The sequence below is a fragment of the Eucalyptus grandis genome, chromosome 8, assembly GCF_016545825.1.
Source record: "Eucalyptus grandis isolate ANBG69807.140 chromosome 8, ASM1654582v1, whole genome shotgun sequence".
Classification (NCBI taxonomy): Eukaryota; Viridiplantae; Streptophyta; class Magnoliopsida; order Myrtales; family Myrtaceae; genus Eucalyptus; species Eucalyptus grandis.
In genome coordinates, this window is record NC_052619.1 from 36,571,630 (window position 1) to 36,584,162 (window position 12,533).

A 12,533-nucleotide genomic window follows, 5' to 3' on the forward strand; every position below is an offset into this window, starting at 1 on the left:
AAATTAGGGTTCGAGACTTGAATTCGAGCACTTGCAATAGGGATTTTGGCCGATTTAGGGTTTTAGATTTGGGGCATTTGGGGAGACGACGTCATTTTTGGAAGATTTGGGGCTTTTATTATGCAGACGACGTCGTTTCTGGTGAGTTAGAGCCGACTCAGCTCTCCGGCGAGCCATGTAGGCAAAAATAATAATAAAATATTACCACGTAGGATTTCCGGCAAGGGTCGCCGAGGTGGCACTTAAGTGTCCCACTAAAAAAAAAGTGGCACTTAAGTGTACCGTTTTGAAGTTATGGCACTTAAGTGTCCCCCCATGCCAAGTTATGGCACTTGTGCTGTACCTCTGCCTCCAAAGCTGATTGAGAGTGGAGTCATAGGCAACGAGGGTAAAGGGCCAGAGATAGAACCTTAACAGTCAAATCTTGGGAAGCCTTAATGTGTGATGGACTCTGTCTCTCTCAATTGGTTTATTAGCAGGGGGCACATTAAAGAATGATGCAATTAGCTTATGTGCTGGCGAGAACAGGTAGTCTAAAAGATAATCTAATTTCACCTCAAAATTTCATGTAGGCATTGCTCTGAAGAGTGATGTGATCCCGATATCGAAGGACCTTCCCTCATATAAGAGCGATGACCTCACCTGGAGTTTCCCTGAAGACCTGACGGTGCAAAAAGTATTTTTCAAATGGATGTTGGCCATCGTCCATAACAGCACACATTCAACCTCATATCTTTGCAATTCGTTCCATGAACTTGAGGCGTCGGCTTGTGGAATTACTCCTGGAGTTCTCCCGGTTGGTCCATTGTTAGCGAGCACCCAATTACTACATCACAGAGGAAGCCTATGGAACGAGGATTCGACTTGCTCGAACTGGCTGGACCAGCATCCACCCCAGTCAGTCATCTATGTAGCCTTTGGAAGCACCACAATCTTCAGCCCAGGGCAATTCTATGAGCTTGCCCATGGCCTGGAGCAGATTGGCCAACCGTTCCTGTGGGTTGTACGCCCGGACATGACTGACGCGCCAGTCAACAAGTTCCACGGCACGTTCCTCCAAAGGGTGAAGAATCATGGGAAGGTGGTCCAATGGGCACCACAAGAGGAGGTCCTAGCACACCCTTCAGTGGCATGCTTCTTCACTCACTGTGGGTGGAATTCTACACTGGAAGGCCTGAGCAATGGGGTCCCACTTCTATGCAGGCCCTACTTTGCAGATCAGCGCCTGAACAGGAGCTTCATATGTGATGTGTGGAGGGTGGGTCTAGGAGTGGATGGCGATGAAAATGGAGCGATAACTAGGCATGAAGTGAGGACAAAGATACTAGCAGTTCTTGGGAGTGATGAGATAAAGACAAATTGTCAGAGGATGAAGGAGAAGACCAGGAAGAGTGTGAGTGAAGGAGGGTCATCCTTGAAGAATCTGGAGAGCTTAATTGAACTCGTGAAGGCTTGAGGGTTTTTATTTGTTGCTCCTGTTACAGTGCCTAAGAAAGAACTCTGTTTTACTCTTCTTCAAATTGTTGTCCTCAGGATAGCTGATCTTCTAGTTCTCAGTCAAGTACAGGCGAATCATGACAAAGTTCTCGGTTTTGTAGGTAATGATTGATGACAACTTAATTCGCAATTCAAGATAAGCAAATGGGTAGGTTAAGGCTCATAAAAGCAGTTTCATTAATAGGGACATGATCATAAAAAAGCCGCCGGGGTCTGGTTTCTCTAAATGGAACAAGACAAAATTATGTTCATTTTCTTAATGGATGCGCAATCAACTGCTTCAACTGTTAGCCTCTTTGTAAATTTCCTCCAATTTGCTGGATACTCTCTATTAAGAAAAGCGAAAATTTCTGTTTTATCTCCTTGGGCAACTGATTTGAGAAGAGATCTTCCTGGAGTCATGGGAGCTGCGCTATGTCCACTACTTGTGGACGAATTCCTCTTCTCCCACACTGAGAAGACATTCCACCTCCTCTGCCCCCAAGACTTGCTTGATGATATGCGCAGTAAGAAGAGGACTCGATGTGCTCCGACTATGGATTTTGCCTCACCAATCTGTCTTGGGGAACTACAAGATATCAATCCACTGTCGCAACGAACAGGCAATTGAACAACAACGCTGCCATATGTAGGGTCTTGATGCAGCGTAGAGTCACTAAGCCTCCTCCTGGGATGATCATCTACTTCTGCTCTAATTCAATGCTCAATTGCTCATGGCTTGGCCATCTTGCATCTTTCCCCTTCATGACCTGTTTAGCTTCAGTTTTGGGCTTTCATACACCACCATTATATGGTCAAGACTCACCTGAGCCAGTTCTTCTGCCAATGGCTCCACAATGAACCATTGAGTCTCCTCTGGTTGGCTTCGTATCCACTTCTATAGTGCTTGTGCTTCAACATTCTGCCTCTCGCTTAACAACTTTCTGTGAACATAGGTAGACCTCCTTTTGGGTAGAAGAGGTTTTGGTACTAGGTTTACTAGTTATATGCGTTTCGTAATTGCTTTGAGCACCATTTGGATTTCTACAACCTTTTCCTTTTCTTGCTCTCTCAAAGTAGGCTGTATAAGGAACCTATCTACATTTTCCCAGTTTCCAAATGTTGGGAACTGTGAGCGCTGTTGCTACATTAACCAATAACAGAGTTGAAAACGACCAAGCAAAATGACTGTAGCCCATCTTCTCCAATAGTTCCAAGTAATCTCCCTGTCCAAATCAGACCCCTGACTGAGCCCAAGTTCCATCACAGGAAGATGCAGCTAAAAGAAAACTGCACAAAGATTAGCAAGTGCAAAAACAAAATCAGTACCTTGTGCCAAACCCAGGTGGAAGGGTGGTCCGTTGATTTGGAAGGAGTTAGGTTCTGACAAGTGATTAGGAGTCTAACTTGAGGATGTTGCCAAACAAAATCATTCCTCAATTATTTTTAAACCTAATGAACATCATCAACATCTTTACATGAGGCTATTGATAATTGTGGGGCTAATAACTCACGAAGTTAGAACGGCTTAAGGATGTAGCTCAATTGCTACCAAAATACTAAATTGATTGCTTTAGTAATGGGTTTTGTGTGGATCTCGCTCAGCAAATTTGACGACCCAGTTGAGGTTAGTTGATGCATTAGCCACATGAAATACTTGCACGTTGCTGGTCAATGTTGCTTACATTTATGGTCCATGGAATTATTCATCTATCACATGATGTTTGTACTCATTTGTGAAATTTGCGATTCATCTTTATCATTTCATAAAGAGTGGACTTCCAACTTTTCCAAACCTAATGACTATATGTGTAACACCCTGGTCTCCACTATACACATATTGCCTGCTTTGGATAGTGACATCCTGATTTTCGACCTTGTACTGATTATATGAAATGGGCTTTTCATCAACGCGCCTATAGTATTTTTCTCTGAGTTGGTCAATCATGAGATAAACGCGACCGACTTGAGAATTCGGTTAGAATCGATTGCTCGACCGTGCTAATCTGCAAGGCTCAATATGGCCCCGTTAAAATCGATTAGAGACCAGAGATAGGTTGATTCGATAAAGGTATGTAATTAAAGTGTGGATGATTCCACCTAATTGCAAAATTCGTGTTGTGGCATCCCAAAATTCAAGTCATCCTCTAGAGAAATTAAAGCCTATAATTAGGTAATGAAATTACCTATGGTCTATGTGTTAGCCATTAGTTTTCTTAAGGCTATGTGTTATTGTGCTTGTGTTTATGAGTTTTGAATTTAGGACTATAGGATAAATTAATAATCTATGCTTGGCTATGCACCTCATAAATTAAATTCCTATATGTAAAATATCATAAGATTTTGGCCATGTGGAATTTAGTAATTTAATTCTTAAAAGAAAGAATAAGAAAGGGGTAAAATTGATTTTTAATTGGGTTGGGCCTTAGGCCCAATGGCCTAAGCCTTTAATGGGCCAAGATGGCCGGCCCAATAGAGGCCCAAAAGGAGTGGTCGACCAGCCCATTTGCCAGCCCAATCCAAGCCCACAAGCCTTGCATGCGAGCTGCCAAGTGGCATGGGGGTTGTGCAAGGTGTGGCTGCCCCCATTGGCCATCTTGGGCAGCCACATGCAATATAAAAGCCACTAAAAAGAAAGAGAGAGAGAAAGGGAGAGAGAGAGAGTGGCTTGTTCGGCCAAGAGAGTGAGCCGAGAGAGTGAGATGCGAGAGAGAGGGAGCAGCCGAGAGAGAAAGGAGGAGGAGGAGCCGCCGTGTGCCACCGTGTGCCGTCGTTTTCTTCGGTCTAGAGGCAAGTGGGAGTCCTCTAGCTTCTCTTGCATGCTTTTATGTTGTTTGCATGTTGAAATTTTGGTTGTTAGATGGGAAAAACCGAAGCATGGATGAGTTGTGTGTGAGTGGTGTGACTGTTCTTGCTCGGATCGTGTGAGACAGAAACTTGTTTGAGCTTGCATGTGTGTTTGAAGTCCGATTTTGGCTTCGATGTCTTCATGAAATTTGTAGCTAACATCTTGTACTATAACATACTGAACTTTCGTGGAAAATGATGGAGATTTGAGGGGTTAAAGTCTTGTTCTACGGAGACCTCAGATCTGGAGAGTTTTTACTGACCTCTTGCTGGATTCGTGGTTGCATGTTGGTTTTGTTGAGAATATCACTTCGATTCCTTCATGAAAGTTGTAGGAGACATCTGAAACTAAAACATACTCAAATTTGAAGAGAAATGAACAAGTATAGGCTAGTGAATCGACTAGATCTTGAAGAAGATGATTCTGGTGATGTATTTTGAGATACCCGAGACTTCAAGGACCTAAATGATGACTCTACTCTGGTTATTTGACTTGGATCTCTTCATGAAACTTGTATAGGATACCTTTATGTATAACATATCTAAATTTGAGAGGAAAATAAAGAGAATAGCTAGGTGAAATCTTAATATTTCGGAGATGTGTGCACTGGACGATGCGGTAATGGATCCAGAAGCTTCGTGAGGTTGTATAAAATAATATAAAAGAATCTGGCTTGGAGTTCTTCATGAAAGTTGTGCGAAAATGTCTTGGCTATCACTCTGTAAAATGTCATGATTTTTGGACGCCATATGAATATTTTAATCGAATTGCTTCGGAAACTGTGCATTCTGGTTTTATCCGAATATTATGTGCTGTTTTGTGGAAATTGTGAAATCGTGTGAAATTCAATTTGGCCATGAATTTTGCATGAAATTGTCATCCTATTGGTTTGTTTAATGATTGCTTGAATTTTTATAATTTTGGGAATTTATGGATATTGAATTTAATATTTATTTATTAAAAATAAATAAATAAATAAATAATAAAATAAAAATAAAATGGATTATTTTATTGGCCATAAATTCCATTGAATTTATTAATAAATAATTATGCATTGTTGCATGTATAATGAGATATTGGTGTATGTATGACATTGAATTGTGATGCATGTGTGCCAAGTATGACTTGTTTGATGTCACGCCATATGCCATGTTAAATTGAGATCAAAATAATGGTAAATGTGGATAATGATAAGTGAGGAAGTGGTTGTGGTGGATGATGATGCTCGGTGTCCTAGTGGCGTAATTCCGGAGATTCCCGGGAGTGTCGGGATGCCCGGTGGTATACGGTACGTAATTCCGGGAGGCTGGTGGTATGTCGGTACATAATTCCGGAAGCCTTGTCGGAGGTCTTTGCCCGAAAGGAATGCCTCGCGATGCCGGGATTGGGGTGCGAGATGCGGCTAGAAGGGTAAAGGCCGGAAGCCCTGTCGAGGTTTTTGCCCGAAGGGAATGCCTCGTGATGCTAGTTGAGATGCGAGATGCCCGGAACGTGGGGGCCGGAAGCCGGTGGCCATGGGATGGCTGGAATCTTGGGAACCCTATCGGAGGTCTTTGCCCGAAGGGATGATGAAATTGATGATTTGAGGAATGGGTGATGTGGTGATCAAATTGAAAGCTAAAAGTGGAAATTAAACCATGGCATGATATGCATGATGATATGCATGGTGATGATGATGATGATGATATGTGATGTGAAATAATGATGATCACCCATGATATGATATGCATGATGATGATGATGATGATATGTGATGTGAAATAATGATGATCACCCATGATATGATATGCATGATGATAATGATGATGATATGTGATGTGAAATAATGATGATCACCCATGATATGATATGCATGATGATATGCATGATGATGATGATGATGATGATGATGATATGTGATGTGAAATAATGATGATCACCCATGATATGATATGCATGATGATATGCATGATGATATGCGGGATGATGATGATGATGATATGTGATGTGAAATAATGATGATCACCCATGATATGATATGCATGATGATATGCAGGATGATGATGATGATGATGATGATATGTGATGTGAAATAATGATGATCACCCATGATATGATATGCATGATGATATGCATGATGATGATGATGATGATGATGATATGTGATGTAAAATAATAATGATCACCCATGATATGATATGCACGATGATGATGATGATGATGATGATGATATGTGATGTGAAATAATGATGATCATCCATGATATGATATGCATGATGATATGTATGGTGATGATTATGATAATGATATATGATATGACATGTGTAATGTAATGATGTCATGATGATGATGATATGTATGATACGATGATGATACACATGTATGTGTTATAAATTGATATGATGATGCCTGATAGTATGCGCATAGCTTCAAGGTAAGTAACGCCTGCAATGCATGTGTGATTTGCATGATGCATTGAGTTGTTATTGGATTCTTTATCTGCTGAATGGTTGTACTCATCCCTTTTGGGGACCAACATTTCAGATTAGTAGATGGATTGAGCGGTTGGATATGACCGCGAGGAGAAGGATAGCAAAGGAAGGAACTTTTGGACGCCGACACTGATCGATGGACTTTAAGTAGACGACTGTTGGAAGCGACGTCGGTCATCTTTTGAAATATAGCCAAGTATAGAAAGACTATGGCATTTTGATGTACCGATGAATGATGTCCATCTGCTCTATGTAAATAAACGTGTTCGGTTTTAACTTATATAAGATGTTTAGTTGGTGTGCATCGTTTTCTGAACATAGGGAAGGGAATTGTTGGATATGCTTCCGTTATGTAAATTGCGCAAGGGACCGTTAATAAAAGATGTAAACCCCCTATGTTGTATGGACCCTGCAATTGAAATGGTATCGAGTGACATGTTATTAGGAAAGTAAATGGTAAGCAAGCGTAGCGACCCAAATCAGATCGGGGCCGTCGAGGGGGTGTCACACGTGTCCAACAACATTAGACCGATTTTTCTATCGATTTTGTACTCGGTGTCCAAAATTGAAATCTTGAGATTTTCACGACAATCGAGAGTCGCCAATGAGTCGAAGATGTACAACGTGGATCGAAAATAAAAGCTACTCGGTAGGTTAGATCACGCTAAAATCGCGTTCGATTGAAATTAACCACGAAATTGAACCTGGTTTCAGGAATCGAAAATTCCAGCGTGTCACAATTTATTTTGGGACGTCGACTTATCTTTTGAAGAATTTTCGGCGAGCTCGGAATTTTTCAGAAAATCAATTTCGAACAATTCAGAAAAGAAAAGAAATTCGGATGGGCCAAATTGAGTGGATTTTTTGCTTCTAAAGTGAGTTAATTGGTGAAGGGAAATTGTGAAATTTGTGTGGACTTTCTCCTTATCAAAATTAGTCATCAAATTGGATAGATTTGTGAAGAAATTGAAGTCCAATCGATGAAATTCGTAGGCTTGTGGGGGGCTGCAACTTTTGGACATCAACTTAGCTATTTGTGGGAATTTATATGCAAGAAGTATTAGGGGACCAAGAGGATGGGCTTGGAGACTTTTGGGACCAAGACATGATGAAAATTGGATATTTTGATTGACTTCGCCCCCTCTCTTCAGCTTCTCACGCACGCCAACTTCACCGACCCCTCTTGCTTCTGCCTTCTCTTTCATTTTTTTCCTTTCAAGCTTGGTTCCTCCTTCATTTTTTCTTTTCAGTCGTACGCCCACCTTTTCTCTGCCAACGTCGCCTTCGCTCACCGCTCCAGCTCTCCCTTTCTTCAATTTCTTGGCCGCCTCCACGTCTCCACAATCTCAGCATCCACGCATCCTCAGTGGTCATGCCCACCAAAATTCCCATAGCTCACTCTCACGCCTCCCTCGCCATCCCCCAACTCATCGTGTCCAATGGCCGCTCCAACTTCAGCCAACACCAATGACTAGTAGCTGGTTCGTCGAGCAGCCCTCCCCGCCTCCAGTTCAGCTCGCAACTCAACCCCAAACTGAGCCGAGGCTAGTCCACTCGGACCGACCAATTGCCCTTCGCAGAATCAAGGCCAAAGCTTAGCCGTAGCTGAGCTGTCTTAGACCATTTTCAGCCTGGTTCAAGCCTCCCTTAGTGTTGTCGAAGACCCGAGTTGTGCTCGCCTCCACGTCACCGTTGCCGTAAACCGCTTTATTTGCTAATCCGGTGAGTTTATGTCCTAAACTCTAATTAGGATGCTAATGATGCTTAGAGGTGGATTAATAGTTTAATTAGGAATTAGTGGTAATTAGTCTAGATGCCTAAGTTAGTAGGATTGTTTAGTTAGTCTAATTAGCTATTAGGTGGTTAGATTAGATTAGTTAGTTTAGTAGATTAGCTAGCTATTATTAGGTGGTTGGATTAGTGTATATAGCTTAATAGTGATTTATTTAATTATTTATTAATTAGTGGAAATTATATTAGGATAGTCGGTCGTTAGAATTTCGTGCTGATCATCGTAATTGAGTGCTAATTTGTGCAATTTGATGCTGGGTGTTGATTTTAAATTATTATTTCAAAAACAAGGAATTTTGGGTATTTAATTAGAAAAATACCGGGTGTTGATTTTTGATGCCGAAAATGTTTTTAGTACTATATAAAGTCTTGTAATTTTAAAATGATGGGATATCACGCTTTATGGGTCGATTTGATCGTGTGTCCACGCACACCTATTGTACCAAGTGTTTTTAATATGAAGAAAATAGACCAAGTACATTATTTAAATTGAGGCATTTGAGTGCAAGGCACTATGTCCTGGTCGAGGTTGGTTGTGCGTGTGATTGCTACGAGAATCCGTCACCCGATGAAGGTCGGTGGGCGATGCTCCTATGTGGAATGCCCTTGACAATGGATGCCGGTCTGGTGGAGGCTGGACCAATGCTCCTATGCTAGATGGGGCGAGACGATGCCGTTATATTGGAAGACTGTTGACTTTGAGTTGATCGTGCCCATGGGGCCGTAACTAATTAGAATGCCTGAATGATTGAGATGACCGCGCCTGATTACTGGACAAAATTATGTGGCATGGAATGGGACGTGTCATAACGATTTGGCTTTATAATTGGGAACCATGTGATTGATTGATTTATTAAAGTGATGCGTTTCAATTATTGAATACATTGGATGTATGCATATGTTATATGAGTTGTATCGACATGCAGGGAGGTGCTAATGCGAGATAAGTCATCTATGATGTGTGAATAGGCTGCCTCTAGGTGTATTATCTTCCTAATCGGGGTATAGGGTGTAGACTCTTTGAGATTTTTATCTCACCCCATCGAGGGTTACCAATTCGAGCTCGAGGTGAAGGGTCAGAGTGTAGATGGCCTAAAGGTTTCTTTTTGAGTCGACCTTAAAGTAAATAAACCGAATGTGTTTATAAAGTTGGTTTGGTTTAAATTAGTTGTCTTGCTTTTCTATCACACACTTGTTTGTTGTTTGGAGATTGTTTATTTCGCTTCCGCATGTGCATGAATTGATTGGGCCGGTGACGCGTCCTAGGAACGTCTCAATTTAGTCGACCATCGAGGGATGTGCACACGCTTGAGGTTCAAGGCGTGACATCCCTGCCCAAAGTGGTATAAGAGCTAGTCAGTGTATGGAGTGATGAGGTGCGATGGGTTTTGGGATAATTAGTAGGAAATGCCTTTTTCTTATGTTGATGCATGTGGTTGATTAGCTTATTGGTAGCTTGTTTGGTGTGGGTCACTTAGTTTTTCAATTCTATGTGGAATTGAAAAACAAGTTCTTTAAAGAGTCTGTAGTATGAGTGATCAGGTTTTGAGAACTCTTAGGTAGAGGACTGTAGCGTCAGTTACTTGAGGTAGGATGCCAACTAGGATTGGAGCCCGAGATAGAACGTAGGCTCAAGCTAGTGCCAGTAGAATAGTACTGTCACCGGCCGGTACTAGTGTAGCATCACTTGGCGATCATAGAATCAATGGGATTGTTTAGGCGCTTAAGACCCTGGGGAATCTGATGGGTTAGCAAGCCTAGAATCAAGCCGTTGCCACTATTGCCGTCGCTACAGCTGCTACAACTGCTACCACCAATGATGTTGTTGCTGCCACAGCCATGCTTGCTGAAGTCTAACCTGGAGGTATGGTTAGGGAGAGGTTGATGCACAAGCTTGTTAAGCAGTTTCTAAAGCTGAATCCGCCGAGGTTCACTAGGGCAAGTGATCCCGAGGCTGTAACCCTCTAGATCCAAGAGTTGGAGAAGGCCTTTGCACTACTGAGGTGCTCGGAGAAAGACAAGGTGGTCCTTGCAGTCTACCAATTGCAGGGAAACGCAAGCACTTGGTGGAGGGCCACTAGAAGGAGAGTGATTCCATAAGGTGTGGTTCTAGTGTGGAACATCTTCATTGAAGCTTTTAATGGTAAATACTTCTCTGACAGTGCCAAGGAACAGAAGATGGAGAAATTCCAGTGCCTTCGTCAATGTCTGTAGACTAGTATGAGGCAAAATTTGCTGAGTTGTCGCAGTATGGCCCGAGATTGGTAGAAGATCCAGCGGATAGAGTTAGGAGGTTTAGGAATGGCCTTTGACTGGAGTTGAAAGACCTGTTGGTACCGTTCAAACTGAAGGACTATAATGATTTGTATGAGTGGGCACAACTGATAGAGAGGAACCTGAATGAATGAGCCACTGCATTTGGGTCGCGATTCAGCTCCAGCAAAGGCAACGATTGGTTCGGGAAGAGGTCAATGACGGGAGGAGGTATTCCATCCCTCCCAATCGAAAAAGCGAGATAAGAAAGTTAGCACCTAACTTAAACAGTGCATGACGTTTCTGTGGGAGACGACATAGATTAGTCTCATGTTTTCCTAAGACTAGAGTTTGCTACGGGAGTCGCCAGCACGGCCACCAAGTGAAGGACTGTTCGCATAGGTCTAGGGGAGCACAGGCACCACTACTGCAGATAGGGTACCACTAGGATGGCAAAGGGGACAGGAATGAACTGAGCCATGCGTCGATCATGAGAAGAATATTTCTAGGATAATTCTATCAGAGTGGCATAGAGAAAATATGGTTAAACTTGTAGAACTTCATATTGTTGTAATGAAGTCGTAGAGAGGAGAATCACCGGCTATAGTTTTACTTGACTATTTTGCTTATGTATAACTTTGATGTCATATATGAAAGGAGTTAGCTCAAGAAGCATCTTGCTGTAATGGATTGTTATTGTGAAGTACTCCAGTTTAACCCATTAGCATGTGGAAGTTTCGAGGTTGGTGGGAATTGAGAAGGACCCTCGATTACCTTATTCTCATCACTTGAGGCAACTCGTTTGTTAAACAATGGTTGCTGAGGCTACTTGGCGACTGTCACGGATACGACAGTTGAGGAGTCAAAGATGGAAGACATTACAGTGGTATATGAGTTTGCTGATGTGTTTGCAAAGGAATTACTTGGTCTGCCCCCTAGAAAGGGAGATCGAGTTCGTGATTGAGTTGGCCTCGGGACGGAGCCAATCTCTAAGGCTTCTTATTGGATGGCGTTGTTGAAATTGAAGGAATTGAAGGTGCAAATGCAGGAGTTGTTGGATAAAGGTTTCATACGTCCCAAGTGCACCACCTTGGGGAGCACGGTCACATTTGTGAAGAAGAAAGATGGTTCGTTGCGCCTTTGCATCGACTATCGATAACTCAACTAAGTGACAATCAAGAATAAGTACCTGCTGCCGAGGATCAACAACTTGTTTGACCAGCTACAAGGAGCATCGATATATTCTAAGATTGACATGAGGACAAGTTACCATAGTTGAGGATCAGAAAGGAGAACATAACGAAGATGGTGTTTCGTACGCGTTACAGTCATTATGAGTTTATTGTAACGCTGTTTGGTTTAACAAACGCTCCAGCAACTTCTATGGATCCGATGAATCTTGTATTCAAGGAGTATCTGGATCAGTTTCTAATCATTTTCATTGACGATATCCCGGTGTACTCGAGAAGTCCTAAAGGGCACGAAAGATAGTTGAGGATAGTGCTTCAGACTCTGCGAAATCATGGACTGTACGCCAAGTTTAATAAGTGTGAGTTTTTGTTAACTCATGTGGCGTTCTTAGGTCACATGATTTCAAGTGAAGGAATTTCAGTGGACTCGGCTAAGATTGAAGCAATGATCAACTAGCCAAGACTGACGACAATGATAGAGATCAGAAGTTTTTTGGGATTGGC

At 42.2% G+C, this 12,533-nt stretch overlaps 1 protein-coding gene across 1 annotated transcript; it reads left to right on the forward strand.

Annotated features, from left to right (window-relative positions):
- The first annotated feature begins 315 nt into the window (after positions 1–315).
- LOC104417085 (UDP-glycosyltransferase 83A1) lies at positions 316–1,482 on the forward strand. The gene is made up of 2 exons (XM_018860364.2): positions 316–388; positions 573–1,482. Exons 1-2 carry the CDS (start codon positions 316–318, stop codon positions 1,454–1,456), a joined length of 957 nt encoding a protein of 318 aa, XP_018715909.1. The 3' UTR covers positions 1,457–1,482.
- Positions 1,483–12,533: the final 11,051 nt, after the last annotated feature.

Coding starts and splice junctions, on each gene's coding strand:
- LOC104417085 (XM_018860364.2), top strand. CDS start 316: ATGCCAAGTTATGGCACTTGTGCTGTACCTCTGCCTCCAAAGCTGATT. Junction 389..572: donor TGGAGTCATAGGCAACGAGG/GTAAAGGGCCAG, acceptor AATTTCATGTAG/GCATTGCTCTGAAGAGTGAT.